We start from the raw sequence: 16,465 nt of genomic DNA, 5'->3' as shown, positions 1-16,465 counted from the left end.
TTCTATCAGGGCTCAGTGACAGACAATAATCACCTGCATCTTCTAATTTTTATATCAGTTCTCGGCCATTGAAAGTATCCCAAATGGTGAATTCCTGCTCTGTAAGCACTTCCACATCCTGTCGGTGAGTCATGATTTATACAATTTTTAAGGGATCTGAAAGTGTATTACCGAACAGATCTACAACATTAATTCTGATTACAGCTTTTTTTTGCTTGCTCTGTTTTGTCCCCTTATTTATATTAATGATATCTTTGCTTTTTATCATTCTTCACAATTAAACTGAAACGCATCCTGTTTTGGGATTCCTGTTGCAGCTGAAAAATTTTGACTTTTTGTTCTATATTCAGTTCTTGTATCCCACCTTTCCTTGATTACATCTCAACAACTGATTGATTACAGCTCAGCAGCTGATCCTCTATTAATTTAACCTGAGTGACTTAAGAGCTCTGGTAGGGACTCACAATCTAGCAAATAAATAAATATATTTTACTGCAGCTTGCCAAGCCATAAGAAAAATTCGACTGCACCCAATTTACAGCAGTAAATTAGGATTAGAAATATATTTAGGAGCTCTCAGAAGAGTATGCAAGAATGTCACCTGCATAGCCTCCAATCTAGCTGGAGCTGCTGATATCCAAATAGGGGCTTCGTATAGTGAGAAGGGCAGGATTTTTAATCAGTAGACCTCCAAGACCATCAGAATAGATTGGACCCTCAGACTGAATAAAGAACCTTGCGATAGCAGCTAAATGAGCATTCCTTCCTTCTGAAACATGGTTAAGATGAGTGAACCAGGTACTGGAAGCTGTAAAATGAAATTTAAGATAACAAAATGACCACATTTGCTCAATGAGATGCTTTTTAATTATACAAGACTGACTTAACTTTTCACTTTCTGAAAAACTAAAAACTTTGGTTCACTACAGTTAATAACTAACTGGCAAAAATTAGTCATAGCACAAAAGTAATTTCTAATTCGTTTCAGTTTTTTAAAAGGCACCTAGAGAAAGGATATAAACATTTCCTGAGAGATTGTTTCTTGAATATATTGCTTCTACCTGAGTAGAAAGGGAGGCTATGAAAAGAAGCTGGAAGTGGATAGCGATTATATGAAGTGTTGTACTATTGCAGTTCCTCGCTTTGTCAGGATTCCTCTGGGCTGAGGAATTAAGGTGTTCATTTTACTTTACAGGAAGTACTCATTCAAGTTTAAAGGCCCCATTCTAAATACTGTGGATTCAGACAGCGAAGATGAACCGTTGAAACGCTCTGTCGCAAGCCGCCAAAAACAATGTGATTTCCCTATCAGGGAACAGCAACGAGAGGAGCTAGAGAAAGTAAGGAAAGATTTGCTAGGGTGTTTTTTTCATCATCTGCAGCAGGCTGATAGGGGAACTCACTGGCTACGTTCAGACAACGGAACCTTGTTTGTTTCAAGGGTGAGCCTTTGAGTTTTTTGGGCTTGCACACAGTCTTCCTTTCCAAAAATTGCCCAGAATGAAATCTTCCACTTGGAGCAAACCACAGTTTATTGTGAACAAAGAGAAGGTGTTTTTTTTTTCTTGCCTGCAAACCAGTGTTCCAGTTCAAGATTTAATCCTGGGGTTCTACTGTGAAGAACGTCTGAAAATGTTCCTAGCCCATTGCCTCTACAGTCAAATCTCTAGGTTTGCTATTGGGAATATAAATTTGTTAAAACTGTTTACTGTTTCACAGTCTTGGTTCAGAACTCTGGAACTGTGCATTTCATATATTTACAGAAAGTGGAATGTTGAAACTAAATGTGCCCTCATCACTAATCATAAAAGGCAATTGGTTGCTTTTATGATTAGTGAAGGCACATTTAGCTTCAACATTCCACTTTTTGTAACTATATTGAATGCTCAGTTCCTGAGCTCTGAACCAAGACTGTGTAACCCCAGTAAACAGTTTAACAAATTTATATTCCCAATAGCAAACCTAGAGATTTGACTATACAGGCTTTCCAGGATATATGACTGTAGTCTGGTAGAACTTGTTCCTAACGTTTCACCTGCATCTGTGGCTGGCATCTTCAAAGGTGTATCTCAGAGAGAAGTGTGCTACATACTGTGTCCGGTGAGAAGAAAATGTTTAGTTGGGTATATTTTGTCCATGTCCCAGGGTGGGGAATCAATCAGTAAATGTTTGGGTGGAACTTGCTATGTAAAGGTGTGGTTGACTGCATTGTATTGCGGGTGGGGTTTTCAGTCCATGTGTATTTGCATTTGCATTCTCTGCAGTAGCAACAGTATTAGTGAATGTAAATCCTGTGTCTGGGGGGAGTTCATTGTCCATGAACGTAGCTTGCCCTTGTCCTTTGATTCCAGTGTTTTTAAGTACTGGTAGCCAAGTTTTGTTAATTCTCAGGGTCTCTTCTTGTTGAAGTTGTCTTAGTGTTTGTGGATTTCAATAGCCTCCCTATGTAGTCTGACATAGCAACCATCCGAGTTGTCCAGAATTTCAGTGTTTTCCAATGAAATGTTATGTTCAGTTTTGTTTAGAGCATGTTCTGCTACTGCAGATTTTTCAGGCTGGTTAAGCCTACAGTGTCACTTCTGCAGGAGTCTTATCACATACCCTGCAGCTGTGGAAAGGTGTACATAAGAACTACAAAACACACCATTCAGACTCGTATTAAGGAGCACAAAAGGCATTGATTACTCTTGGCATCCAAGCCACAATTTGGATGTACCTCTTATAAGAAACATTAAAATGATGGTAACAAATGAAGAGACCTTCATTTATTGTAAATCCTCAAAAATGCTTTTCTTAAAATTTCAAAACATGCCACATTTTTACCTAATGGACAGAGACAACCCTAGACCCTAGAATTATGTTTCTTGGGAGGTTGTGGGTTCAGAGTTGTTTACTTATTTTTACTTCCACAAGAATAACTGAAAGGAAGAGTGTACATCATGCTACAGATTGAAGTCTACATTATTTTATTCATCGGCAGGGTTCAAAGAAAAGCAAAACAGAGAATGATAAAACCTCAGAGCTGGCAAGTGCTGGATTTGATGGGATGAACGAGGATGAGCTTTTTGCTGCAGTCCTGGAAATTAGTAAGAGGGAAGCCTCGCTGCCACAGTGCCATGACGAAGACAAGCCAACAAACAGTCCAGATACTGGCTTTGGAGATGATGAAATGCAGGAGTTGCCAGAGAATCTGGAACCCGTGGATGTGGAGAAGCCCAAAACAGCTATAGACTCAGGTGACAGTCGGGAGGTTAAGTCTTTAAGCATTTTTTTAAACAGAAAGTTGTAATTAGAATGGCAGTATTCATGGGGAAGGGAAAAAGTCAGATGGAAACCAGGAGGAGATGAATAAAAACATCTGTTAAACTGTTTGAGGTTTGCACAAAAATTAGTGAGGTAAACTTTAAAACAATTAGACTTTTTCAAGGATTTTCATGGCAAAAGGTCTAATTTCTGAACATCCCAGAGCCCTTGAATTGGCCCATGTTGACTATAAAATATGGTGTAGATCCCCCTAAGAATTTTTGTAGGCTCAAGAAGGGTCAGTCTTCTCCCATGGAAACTATTATTGGGTGGGGTCCCCCCAAAAAACAGCATGTCAGAGGGGACATTTTGGGCTTCCACAACAGGGGGAATTGAAACAATTGCCCCTTCTCCTTGTACATGTAGACAGTCCAGATGGCATTCAAGCCTTTATTTACCCACACTAGCTTGTTACAGAAGTTAAGTTGTGTAGCAGTGTCAGCGTATCAGTGAAAGGAAAGCAGACAGGAAAGATAAGTTGTAGAATCCAACAAAATATACCTTTTTTGCATCTGAAAAATGGGAAAAAGTATCAAAGCATGTCAGGAAAGACTGGTTAAGTGTAAATGTCCTATCTTGATTTTCTTCTTGATGCACACTGCAGTATTTGGCTGTAAACTTTGCTGAATGTCAATGGATTTTTTAAAAAATTACAATTTAGTGAGCATCTCTGATCAGATGGGGGAAAGTTTGCTACTGCTGAAACTTTTCTCTTGGGTAGCATTCATATTTAGATGCTCCCAGGCCAGTAGGTGTCACTCTGAATTAAATTTTAGTGTCTTAGATAAAACTTGACTGGTAGCCTTCAAGAGAAGTTCCTGTTTCCTCCCCCAGCCGAACCAGAGTATCACTATTAGTGTGTTTGTTTCCATAGGATTTGCCAACTTCACTGAGATAACTAAAGATTTTGATGAGAACAAGGAAAATAAAACACCGGAAGGTACTCAGGGGGAGGTCGATTGGCTGCAGCAATATGACATGGAGCGAGAGAGAGAGGAACAGGAGCTACAGCAGGCTTTGGCTCAGAGCCTCCAAGAACAAGTAAGAGCCAAAGTCTCCTCCCAAGTTCTGCAAACCAATCAGGCATTCCTTCCCTAGTGCTGGGAAGTCACTTAACATTCAGTGTGTCTTTATGCAAGAACTATTTGGAAAGGATTTTTTTTAAAAAAAACATGCTACTTCTATTTGCTAATCAGGAGCTTAGAAATTCTTGGGTGTTTTCATGTAAGCTTTATGGAAAGTTTCATGGCTGAACTTGACATGTTTTCAAGTGGCATGTTTAGCAAAACTTTTTCCAACTTTTCCAATGGAAACATTGGAGTCCTTCCACTCAGATCCACGTGTCTACTTTTTCTCACATAAAATCACTGTTTTTACCAGTTTATTAGTCTTTTAGATGCCCCAAGGCTCCTGTTTATTTTTGCTCAAACAAACTAATTCTGGAATTTCCATCCTGTGTTGTCTTTTCCTGTTGCTGAATCATGAATCTACTGTTTCAAGTTCCTTACGTGGAAGAGTCTTTCACATAAACTGGATACTGGAAAACAACCTAGAAAGCAGAAGGCTGCCCTTAGAGAGTTGTGTGGTAACTTGCTTTCTGTACACTGGGGAAAATGCCTGCTAATTTGACCTTTTAACTTGTGAAAATGCAAATACTTGACTTTAAAGCATTGGATGACTTGAGTTGTTCAATAATGTTTCGGAACTGTAATGTTCTGTGATGGCCACAAGTAATCCAGAATCCACTCTGCTGCACATTTTGAACTGGATCAGCCTTTTGAATACAGTGGTTGATCAGTAAAATGTATGTTGGTGGTACAGAATCCTGTTTTGAAGAACAATATTATACGTTTATGCTGTCTCAACATGACCATAATTATGACTATCATAGTATTAGTATTTTGCTTGTAGTGGAATTGCCACCCCTTGGTTTGGTTTGGTTACTGTACTAAAAGCTGGTCATGGGAATCATCAAAAACTAACTCTGTTTATCTTTCAAAGAAAAGTAATTCCTTTTAGCTGAGTATGCACATAGCGAGCAGGAACCCTTTAAAATGTCCTTGATTATGTTCTCTTTGCTGCCACTTCTCATGTGTGCATTTAATAGTTGCACAGTAACGCCATCTCATTCTCCAGGTTTTTGTTACAGAAGTGTACATTTGGGATTTCAATGTTTTCATAAATATGTGCAAGCTGTGATTGAAGTAACCTTTTGAGGAATTGTATATGATGAAGGTGGGGTGAAGGTGAGGAGTATATGTGTGTACAGCCATGGTCTATTTTTTGTTAAGCTGCAAACACCAGTATTTTACATTTTTTAATGCAATGTGGGGGTTTTCCACTTTCAACTAAGGCTTGTGTCCTCAATTGGCTTTAGGAATAGAGTAGCAGCAATTGTTCTTTGCTTTGCAAATAGTTCACATTCATTTCAGTTCTTTTCAAAAAGAAAGAAAGAAAAACTTCAGAGAGCGTATTGTGGCACCAGGGACTTGCTGTGATGCATACCAAACTTGAACAGCCTTTTGTTTAAAACTTGTCCTTTGGAACATTTGGGCTCTCACTGGTCACAGTTCTACCTGCTGAGGGAATGTGTTTTGCTACACAAACCGAAGCAGCATAACTTTTAGTGGTAGGCAGGAGAAGCACCACCCAGAGCCCTTTGGGGGTGGGTGGTTTATCAAATCCCATTAATGAATTAATTAACAAACAAACAAACCTGCACCAGAAGCCAAAATGTCTCAGTAAACTAAGCTTGCTTCTCTCCTCTAGCAGGAGGCGCGAGAACAGAAAGAAGATGATGACCTTAAGCGAGCCACTGAATTAAGTCTACAAGGTAGCTATACAAAAGCAAATATCAGCTTTTTTAAAAAAATATCATACTTGAACAATCAGAGCACTTTGAAAAAAGTAATAAAACTGTTCAAACGTCTTAAGAAAACACAAGCAACAGTTTGTTCTTCAGAACCCTCCCCCTTGAAATGTTTTGCTTGTTTAACTTAAACCTGTTACTTCCCCATGACATTTCTCAGACGTTTCCTAGTTGGAATCTCCAGAATAATTTCAGATCTCTTTTAATTAAAAGAGTTGGTGACAGCTTTGTTAAAGCTTTTGTGAAGCATGGATAAATTGATCTGGTTCTCCTGAATGTGAACTTTCTGTATCCACTGCTGGTCTAGTACATTAATTCCTGTAGCTGACTTTCACACATGCCATCACCCTGCACTGATTCCTCAAGCAGCAGCTGATTATAGACAGTTCTCTACAAACAATAAGAAATTACAGTTTACAATTTGCATGACTGCATATGTGAAGCCCCTGACCATTGAAGTAAACTGGGTGCAGAGATTAGTGGTAGAATTGCAGCGCCAGGGAAGGTGCCTTCCCTATCATCTATCTAATAATGGCCACGTAGGCGCACATCACAGGATATTTAAATCTGCGGGCCGGGAGGCGCCTGTCACCCACACAGATTTTTCTGCACAAATGGCGGACCCCTGGCAGAAAAATCTGACAGCTGTTTGAAAAAAAATCTGACATTTTTAAAAAGGGGGGGGGGGTTAAATTCCCCTCCAAATAAAAAAAGTTCTCTGAGCAAGTGCAGATAACATGCTTACCTCAGGCTGGCAGGGATGGCACAGCCTCAGTGCTCCTGCATAGAGCAGTCTGGGCAAGGCGCCAACAGAGAGGGGGAAGGGAAGGGGGAAGCCTGATCATGTCATTGAGCGGGAGGAAGGGGGCAATCTTGGCGTACCACTGAAATGGAGGAAGAGTGGGGGGACTTTTGCCCACCCATCTTCACAATAAAATCCATTCTGCAGCCAGAGAAACGAAGGAAGGGGTGGGGTGGGCATTGAGGCACAGCTGCACTGCAGTGTGCAGAGTAGAAGGAATGGGAACTTCTGCCCCCCGCCTCCCCGAACTGACAGGAATAGCTGGAACCAGCAAGTTGGAGGTGAGCAGGAAAGAGAAAGAGAGAAGGTAATGAGTGAGCGTGTGATGAGAAGGATGTCTGAAAAATTTACAAATGTGGTGAAGCAGGTATAGCCTCAGAGTAGGATCTGGGAGATCCAGGTTCAAATTCTAATCTTTCTGTAGAAGTTCACTGGGTGATTTTGGACCAGTTGCATACTTTCAGCCTAATCTACCTCATAGGGTTGTTGTACAGATAAAAATGGGAAGAGGGGAATAACGTAAGCTACCTTTGTTTCCACTTTGAAGAAAGGTGGGATACAAATTAAGTAAATGCCACAGTTTTCCTAGGTAGAGCCCAATGGAGAGAACAAGGAAACCTGAAACAAACCTCCAAAATAAGTGCAAGTTGGCTGTTGGATGAGAGAAGGAAGCAGGAAAAGGGAGAGCCTAGAGGGAGAGTCTTTCAGGAAAGGAAGAAAGAAAATAGTGAGGGAGGGAAAAATGGAATTCCCCAAACAGGTCCTTGTGCATTCCCACTTGTAAATACTTATTAATGGAATTATGGACAATATAAACTCCAGAAAGAACAACTGCATATGTTCTGTTCAGCCCAAATGGGACAGTCAATTCCCATTGTGAAGAATGAATCTTATCAGGAGAGAACCACGAAGAGGCAAAATGCTGGCAGAATGCTGTCAACACTTCAGTGGTAAAACATTTAACTTGAGCACCAACATTTGAGATATGAACCTTGAGCTGCTCAGTGAAATTATCTTTCATAAATGAGGTTTCTACATTTTAAATATCTAATTGTTACACTGAAAGCACAGATGCTGTCTAATTCTCTGTGTTTTGTGCAGGTAGTAGAATCTATTCCTTGAAGTCCCTTTTATTTCCTTGGCAAAAGAGGGCTGTTCCATTTGGACTTTGTAGTCAACTTGTTTGTCTACTCTGCTGTAAAGTATTGTTATCTTTGTTTCATACGCGAAGTTGTGTCTTATGCAGTATCATTTTCATGCTGTTTAGAGTTTAACAGCTCTCTTCTGGACAGCATTGGCTCCGATGAGGACTCTGGGAATGAGGATGTCTTAGATATGGAGTACTCAGAAGCGGAGGCTGAAGAACTGAAGAGAAACGCTGAGGTGAGGAACTTTGATACCGTGAGCACTGCATGGGGTGGGGGGTGAGGGGTTGCTGTTGCACCCACAGAGCGGGACCTGTTACTCCAGGGGAACAAAATCATGTGTTCAGGGTCTCTTGTTTTTGCAGTGTAGTTTGCCTTGTGTAATATATTTGGTTATCTCTCTACCAAAGTCTGTAAAAGTCTCTTAATTGCTACATAGGATCACTGAAAGACAGTGGAATACATTAAGCCTTGGAGATTCAGAATTCCTGCCTAGTCATGTGTTTACCAGGGCAGAATAGCATGTTAGTTTTCTTGTAGAACCTGGGGAAGACACACTGTATCTGAGGAGGATATGAACACATCTGATAGCATGAGGCTGAATATCTGTTTTGTGTATTCATCTTGGTTTTGAGTAACTGTTGTCTGTACTGAAACAATTTTTTGAAAGATAATTAGCCACATCCAAAAACTCAGATTGCTGTAGTGGAGTGCAAGAGCAACTAGTTTGTCCATGTGCTTTCTTTTTTACTGCAGTGCATTTACATGGACACTCCTGTGGGTGTCAGTGCTGTTTCGTGGTTGCTTCACTGTCGGGAAGAGTGGCCTCTCAAAAAAAGCCCAAGTGTCATTTCAGATACAGAGATTACGATCTCTTTCTGCTGAGAGCCCTGTTTTTGTTTTGAATTCAGGGAAAACATTTTTGTTTACTCGTAATCTTGGATGGTCTTACTTTAAAGACCTGTCTTAAATTTTTCTTGTTCTGTGTTATTCACTGGCCATTCTAACATTTAGAGTGGTTGGGATTTCTTTGTGCTTTTAGTATGCATGTACCCTTCAGGACATCTTCCTGTTCATGTAGGTTGTAACTTCAGCAGCATATGATAAAGTTTAGAGTTTCCATTCTTAACCTTATGGATTGTTGGACTAGCGTAAATTTTGCCAGTTCTCAGGATTTTAACAAATGGATCTGATTCCAAAAGGTGACAGATGGACTGTGAATATATTGATTCTTTTAGCCAACTCTCTAGTAAAATGGAAAATGATGCATTAATTCACTATCTGAACCAGACATATATTAATAATACAGTGGACACAGATAGTGGCCGATTACGCAGGAAACCCTTACCTCGAGGCTGTTCTCTGTACGCTGGGTTTGCAGAGAGCTCTCCTCGCATTCCTCTGTTTACACGTGAGGGGGCACCCCAGTGCTTGCCCTGCTGCTGATTGTTGAAGTAATTGGTCTCTCCTTGTGCTGCTTTTCTTAACTCTGCCCATCAGTAGCCTTAAAGGCACAGATCTCACTGATGTTCTCTTCCCCTCTGATGCAGAGACTCGGTGGTGGGGACACCCTTCTACAATAATTACCAATGGCAATCAGGCTCCAGCAAGATGGAGCTGTCAGTTGCCTAAAACCAGCTGGGGATTTCTTTATTTTGGCAAAGCGAAGGAAAATTCCGTTTGAAGCTGATAGGGTAATTGCCAGCAAAGAGGGTGACGGTAGTGGTGGTGGAGAGTAAGTCTGAACAATAGAGAGAAAAGGGAGGGGACGGGCACAGCCTCCTTAGCCATTGCTGATGTTAGAGGCGCTTGCTGTTGGTGTGCACGTGCGTGCCTTCGAAAGAAGAGGAGGGAACCACCACCCTACGACACACAGAAACCCCCCCCCCCCCACTGGCCGGAAGTATTGGAAGATCCCAGCAGGTACCCTAGCAGAGATAGGGAACACCTGTACTGGCTGCTGAGAGCACCTCCATCTCTCCCTCTTCTCCTTCCCTCCCATCCCTGGTGCACGAGAGAGTGAGGGTATCTTGTGCTGTCCAATGTATAGATACATGGATTTAGAGAAGCAGGAAGGAGATGGCAACAGGGAAGAGAGCAAAGGGGGAAGTGTGCAAACCAGCATGAGGGAGTGGGGGGTGGTGAGAGCAGGTGGGCTGGCTGTGGGCAGAGGGAAAGAGGCCCAGGGCGAAGCTGTGCTCACTGGCAAAACCTGCCTGCTCTGGCTACAAAGCAAAATTAAATTCATGCTAGAAGTGATCTTGCTTGCCATGGGGAGAATAGAAAGTGAAAGCTGACTTGAGAAAAGACATCCATATGAGAAATCTTGCAGTGATTCACATTTGCCCCCATCACGCAGCTGATGCATTGTGGGTAATTGGCCAATGTGTTCCTGCTATTTTATTGTACTGTTTTCATGGGGTTGGATTCAGTAGCGGAAAGTGAGGATGAGGATTTTTGGCACCTTGTTGTCCTCCCTCCCATCTCTTCCAACTTCAAGAAAATTGATCCCTTAGATTGTCGTATCCTTGTGGATTGATATTGCCCCTCCTCCTGCTTCTATCAGCAATGCTGCACTTGCAGACGAGCGATGAAAGGCAGTTTCCCCTCTGAACTCTTGTGACCATTTCACACAGATTTACAATTTACTAAGGTTCAGAAGGAGCTGGGGGAGGGGGGTGGGTAGCAAAGAGCCATGTCTGTACTGGTAAAGTAGTCATGGGGATGAATGGTTTGCATAAAACCTCACTACTGTAAATTTGAACAACATTCTATTGCCCTGTCATCCACAGACACACAGGGGAATTATTTACTCTCCAGTTTAGAGATTGAGATGATATTATTGTTTCACTTTTAGGAAAATGATAACCAATCATACTTTTGCTGCAAGGTCTGGTGATCTGATATGAGCTAAGCAGGCAGACTCAGGAGGGTTGACTCCAGTGTGTGGCACAGCTGCTGTGATCTCATAAAAATTGTAAGCCACCTCCCTGCCTGAATGAAATAGAAGCAAACTATGCTTAGCAAAGCTAACTGTTGGTTTCTTTTTCCATAGACAGGAGAGCTTCCTAATTCCTATCGCCTTATTAGTATTGTCAGCCATATTGGAGATTCATCCTCCTCAGGTAAGACTAGGATCACAACTGTTCTCCATGTATGAAAGATGTGTCTTTTGGGGGCCTTTTCAGGCAACCACAAATCCTTGGGAAGGAAGAAAAATAATGTCCAAGTGTTTGGGAAGATTCAAAAGTTCAATTTCCCACAACAAATTCATTGCTTGTGAGTGTGTTGCTTTTATTGTATAATAGTCCAAACACTTGAAAAGCCCTTGAAGAACCTGTGATATTGTCCTTGTATTTTTAAAGGCGGATTACTTAAAATTATCTAAATTGATTTTGATGAGACTACCAAAAGATTGGTCTTGGTGCCTCGCACAAGATGCTGCCATTTCATGTATCTCCCAGTATATACACATTAGGTAATTCTTATGCAAGTAGCTTGGGAAAGGGTTTTTTGATCCTTAATATAGTCTGGAAATCAAATGTTATTCCTGTCCTTTCTTTTTTAAGGTCACTATATTAGTGATGTATACGACATCCGCAAACAGGTATGGTTCACATACAATGATCTGGAAGTATCCAGAACTCAAGAGGCCTCTGTGCAGAGTGACAGGGACCGAAGTGGCTACATCTTCTTTTATATGCACAAGTAAATATCCTTTATGTATTTTCGCCATACAACACAATGTGTTCTTGCATTTGTTTCCTCCTGTTTTAAAATCTCAATAGTTTTATGAAAAAAGTACTTCTGTTTTCCTACTAGTTAGCTCATGAACCACACATGGAAGTTCTCAGGGCCTCAGTTTTGCAGTCCTTATTAGTAAAGATATAAAATTGCAAAGTGGTTATTTTGGAACTTCTCCGGATTTGCTCTTAGCCTGACTTTTGCATACCATATACTTTTGCTACCCCTATAGGCATTCTTTAGTTTGCTGATATGAACCATTGTTTTGTTCCCAGGGAGATATTTGATGAATTACTGGAAACAGAAAAGAATATGCAACTGCCTTGCACAGAGTTGGGAAAATCAGTTCGGCAGCCCCTGTGAAGACTGTCTCCTCTTTCCTGAGCACAATAGGATTCTGAACTTGCAGGAGCCACAAACCCCAAAAACTCAGGGTACCACTGAGACAAACACCTTGGAATAGGAGGAATGGACTGTTCTGTACCTGTCTTTGAACTTCATCTGTGCCGTTTAAGCTGCTGTTACTTGGCTTCCTGCTGGGAGGCTTCTTTCACTTCACTTTTAAAGTAACTTTGCCAGCAGTTGAGTTAATCAGACGAAGCAGCTCCTTCAGAAACTCATAAAGGAATAGTGTGAGAAGACCCTACAGATTCATATATTCTCCTATCACTGGGGAACGGAGAATATCCCACGTAGTGGGGCTTTCTTCCCCTTTACCACAAAAGAGCAGAAATAGCCTGCAATCAATCTGGCAAGCTCATTGGAAAGCTCAGATGATTAACTTCAGTGTCCATCTCCCTTCTTACACGGGATAACCAGGCACTGCCAAAACAGGGATTCCTAAATACAGCATTGCATAGACCCAGAAAGCAAACGGTTGGTGCTCAGGAACATGTTGCATATGTCATCTTTACCCAGGTCATTGTTGAAAATTATATATATATATATATATATATTTTAACTTGAAAAGTTTTTATTCATTATGACTGCATTCTTGGCTAAGTACTGCCATTTGCAGGACAACTTTATTTCTCTGAATTTGTGTGGGTGTACTTGTATACAGTTGCTGGGTTTCACTGAAGACTGTTCCGGTTGAACCGAGATGGAGGCAGCTAACAATGGGAAGTGCAAGCTGTAGCCTTTGGAAGTCCTTTTCAGGCTGTGTACAGCTGGTGCTAATCAGCAAATGGCATATGAACAACTGTTCTGCTACGTTCCCTGTGTTTATGGAGCCTTGAGCCCCAAATAATTGCATAGATACTGTGGGCAGAGGCTTTCTTCTGCAAGAGTGCTGTGTTGGACAAGGCTGATAGGAGAAGCATTAAAATATACCTGGCTTTATTTTATTTGTGTGATAAATACAATTAAATCACTTGTAGAAAAAAATCAAACATTTCCAAACTGTTATATATTCATAAGGCATTTTGTTCTTTCTCAAGATGGTGCTGTGGTCTTGGATAGATTATGAGGCTTTGTTATCGAAAATGCATTTGGATAATGTGATGATCATTTTTAGCTAGTTTGGACAAAAGAGAAAAGCTTTGATTTGATTTGTGCAAGTTTCTCATTTTAGTGCTGGACCTGATTGTTAACTTTGCTGCTTTTTTCTTTTTCTTTTCTTTTTTTTTGGCAATGAAATTGCTAACCATGTAGCTTCTTCTTGGTTTGCTCCTAACTCAGGGTTTTCCTTTGAAAAGGTTGTTAACCGGTGTTGAGAATTTGAAGGCTTTTTCCACTCGGGGCGGGCGGGGGGGGGGGAGGATATATTTTATTACCATTAAAGACTTTCTACTTAATAAAGTCTGAAACTCGAAAGCACAGACCCATGGAAGTTAATAGACAACTGGCTCTACACTTTGGAGACGGGTTTTCCTGCCATGCTAACAGAATAACCGGCTATGTTAAGCAAACCTACATGGCCCCTGTTTTGTACTGATACTTTAACTGTCTAATCAGCCTGTCAAATAAGACAAAGGCTCAGCAGTCACACTCCGAGAAGCATATTGTACTAATTTATCTTGCCATTATACCTTTTCCTGTCGGCAGTTAGTTACTTTTATTTTTAACAATAAGATCTTCTTTCAGTGAAAAAAGAAGATCTCAAAATAAGACCTATGGTTCTGGTGTAGAGCTGCTTTTCTCTCTAAATAAATGCCGTAATTAAGCAGTTATATGGAAGTAACAGCACTGTATTTGATCAATGGTGAGGCAAAATAGCCAGCATATTTAAAGGCAAAGCATCCCAGAGAGATGCCTTGGTAAACTGTGTGAACCTAAGGAGAATTACTGCAGCCGAAGCCGTTCATTTCACTGGGCTTAGACTGGAGTAACTCTGCATAGGATTGCACTGTAAACCTGCCATTCAAATGGGTATTACCTCCAGAGTTGTATGGAAGAACACTTAATGTGTTTTTCTACTGGAAGCCAGTCTCTTGCCTAGCAAGAAATGGCACCTGACAAGCCTTTATAACAGCAACATTGAGTACTGCATTGAAGTCACTGTTCTCAATTTTTTTAAGGTTAAATATGATGACAGAGAAGGAACTAGTGCTTTCTTTAGTTCTGAGGGTTTCAGTTGACACATTGTTCTGTGTTCCATGGCCTGAATTCAAAGTCTGAGATAAGGGTCACCAGAGGAGGGCATCTCTTTGCCACACTGATCTCATACGATGGTTTAAAATTCTGCAAGAGCATAAATGGTTTTTGTATAGCCATTCAGCTGCATTTAAAACCAAATATTAAGGCATGTGATTTTAACATCTCTTATTATAGATCCTTTTGCAACAATTTTACAGAAATATTGAATGCCTCAGGGAACCCTGGTAGCTGATGATATTTACGATATTATTGCCTATTGAAGAAAATAGGGGTTTCTTTTAGAGCTGTGTGCTATAAAACATCCTTATACATCAGCTCAAGGATACTATTATTAGTTTCAAAAGGATGTAACAACTTAAATATCGGTCTCCAGCAGATCTAGTTTGAGCCAACGTATTTTAAGTCTGACTTTATTCATTGGTCTTACTGTGCTGTATTTAATTCATTATAAAGAGAAATAGCCATACATGTGTTTGCACTAAGTAATTAAATTCTCCATCACTGTTGTTCACCAAGTTTTGTACATACATGAAGGTGGCTCAGGGTAGTTTGTTAAAGAAAACCTTAGAAAACACCAAGCACCTCCTTCTTTAATGAAGACTACTTCGTATAAAGAGCCGTGAGCCTATAACCCCTTGTGACACTCCTAGGCATACAGTTCAGACTGTGCATTAAAAGTTTTCTTCACCAACTGGAACCGGAGCATCCTGTAAAACAGAGGCTTAGAAACAACACTGCAACACTTGTTTCATGTGTTGCAGAATCGTTTAGGATCCTAGATTAAGCTGTTTGCATGGCAACCAAGTCAAGGTCAAAACAATTATCTAACATTAAATGAAGTAACACTGCACTCCAAATTCATAGAGGCTATCATCTGATGTCAGAAACAGGAGTTCTGGGGTAAGAACTAGGGAGCTGAGAGTTTTCGGGGGGGGGGGGGGGGAATGCTTTTAAACTGCTCTAGCATGTAATGGATCCGCCCAGAATTAAATTAAAAGTCAGCTTCCTGTGCTAGCCTCCTGACTTTTGTTGTTTCTTAAGTGAGTTATTTGTAAAAATGGGGGGAGGGAGTGTGAATGATTTCTGGGCATGTGTGTTGGAAGAGGATGCCATGGTATTTATGTTAGTCACCTTGTGTCTCTGGACACTACATGTGGAACAGCACTTTTCTGTGTTATAGCAGATGTGTTTCTTATGTATTCTTTACAATTCTGCCTTTTTTCTTTAAATGATGTGTAGATAGATTTCAGAGAAATTAAACACTGTTTATTAACACTGATGTTCTGGTTCCTCTTTTTAGAAGGGTGCAAGTGGTAATCACAGTACAGTTTTTGTATTGCTTATTTTCTACAATAGTCAGCACTGGGAGGGCGTTCCTGGTTTTTAGAAATGTTTTGCCTTCTAGGACATGTGATTTTTTTCCCTTTAAAAAGCATAAATCTGGAATTGGACTGCCTACTCATTTCCATTTTTTAAATGTACTTATGTTCATGTTTCGAAAGCTGACTTAGGGAACAAAATATATTGATTCAGCCTTGACTGGAAAACTTGCAGGTATAATTTAAATACTCTTGCATTTTGTCCCTGAAAATCTCTCAGCGACAGACAAGACCCGGCCATTTATCCTGTAAAACTCCTGTTATCAACTTGAACACAGATTTTTTAAAAATAGCCTCCACCTGCAGATAATGGCCGCAGGGACTTAGCGTTCAGAAGAGTCCTTTGTCTTTCTTGAGAGCCTGTTGTTTCCACTGTGGCAGAGTAGCATACTCCTGTCGAGACATTCCAAAGATAGTACTGAAATCGTCCTCTGACAAGTAATCCTATTGAAGGAGAGAAAAGTACGGATGAGAGAAAGGAGGAGCTAGAATGATAAACTGAGCGTGCCGCAGTGAGGATTCATCATTGTGTAGATTTGTTGAGAACTGTATCCTTCAGACCAGAGGCTGCTCTGGGCTCAAGATGGAGTGAAGTGGGAATCCCAATGATCAATTTCTCAGAGTT

The 16,465-nt window shown here is 40.6% G+C and overlaps 2 protein-coding genes across 4 annotated transcripts in view; one reads left to right on the top strand and one right to left on the bottom strand.

The window, feature by feature from the left end:
* The window catches only part of USP37 (ubiquitin specific peptidase 37), a 45,193-nt gene extending 32,090 nt beyond the window's left edge, over positions 1-13,103 (top strand). The window contains exons 16-24 of one of the 2 annotated variants that reach the window (XM_048485289.1): positions 59-124; positions 1,196-1,340; positions 2,981-3,236; positions 4,178-4,344; positions 6,076-6,136; positions 8,242-8,357; positions 11,175-11,244; positions 11,689-11,827; positions 12,139-13,103. In XM_048485289.1, coding sequence (XP_048341246.1) covers positions 59-124; positions 1,196-1,340; positions 2,981-3,236; positions 4,178-4,344; positions 6,076-6,136; positions 8,242-8,357; positions 11,175-11,244; positions 11,689-11,827; positions 12,139-12,226 — 1,108 coding nt within the window. In that variant the 3' untranslated portion in view covers positions 12,227-13,103. Of the gene's footprint in view, positions 1-58; positions 125-1,195; positions 1,341-2,980; positions 3,237-4,177; positions 4,345-6,072; positions 6,137-8,241; positions 8,358-11,174; positions 11,245-11,688; positions 11,828-12,138 lie in introns of both variants that reach the window. The other variant, XM_048485288.1, reaches the window with a different exon arrangement.
* An 81-nt stretch (positions 13,104-13,184) lies between these two features.
* Positions 13,185-16,465, bottom strand: part of VIL1 (villin 1) — a 41,750-nt gene continuing 38,469 nt past the window's right edge. For both annotated transcript variants that reach the window (XM_048485291.1, XM_048485290.1), the window contains one exon: positions 13,185-16,284. In XM_048485291.1, coding sequence (XP_048341248.1) covers positions 16,171-16,284 — 114 coding nt within the window. In that variant the 3' untranslated portion in view covers positions 13,185-16,170. The remainder of the gene's footprint in view (positions 16,285-16,465) is intronic.

Source organism: Sphaerodactylus townsendi, linkage group LG02 (genome assembly GCF_021028975.2).
Source record: "Sphaerodactylus townsendi isolate TG3544 linkage group LG02, MPM_Stown_v2.3, whole genome shotgun sequence".
NCBI lineage: Eukaryota > Metazoa > Chordata > Lepidosauria > Squamata > Sphaerodactylidae > Sphaerodactylus > Sphaerodactylus townsendi.
Note: the sequence above shows the minus strand (reverse complement) of the source record. Positions and strands in the feature narration are given on the sequence as shown.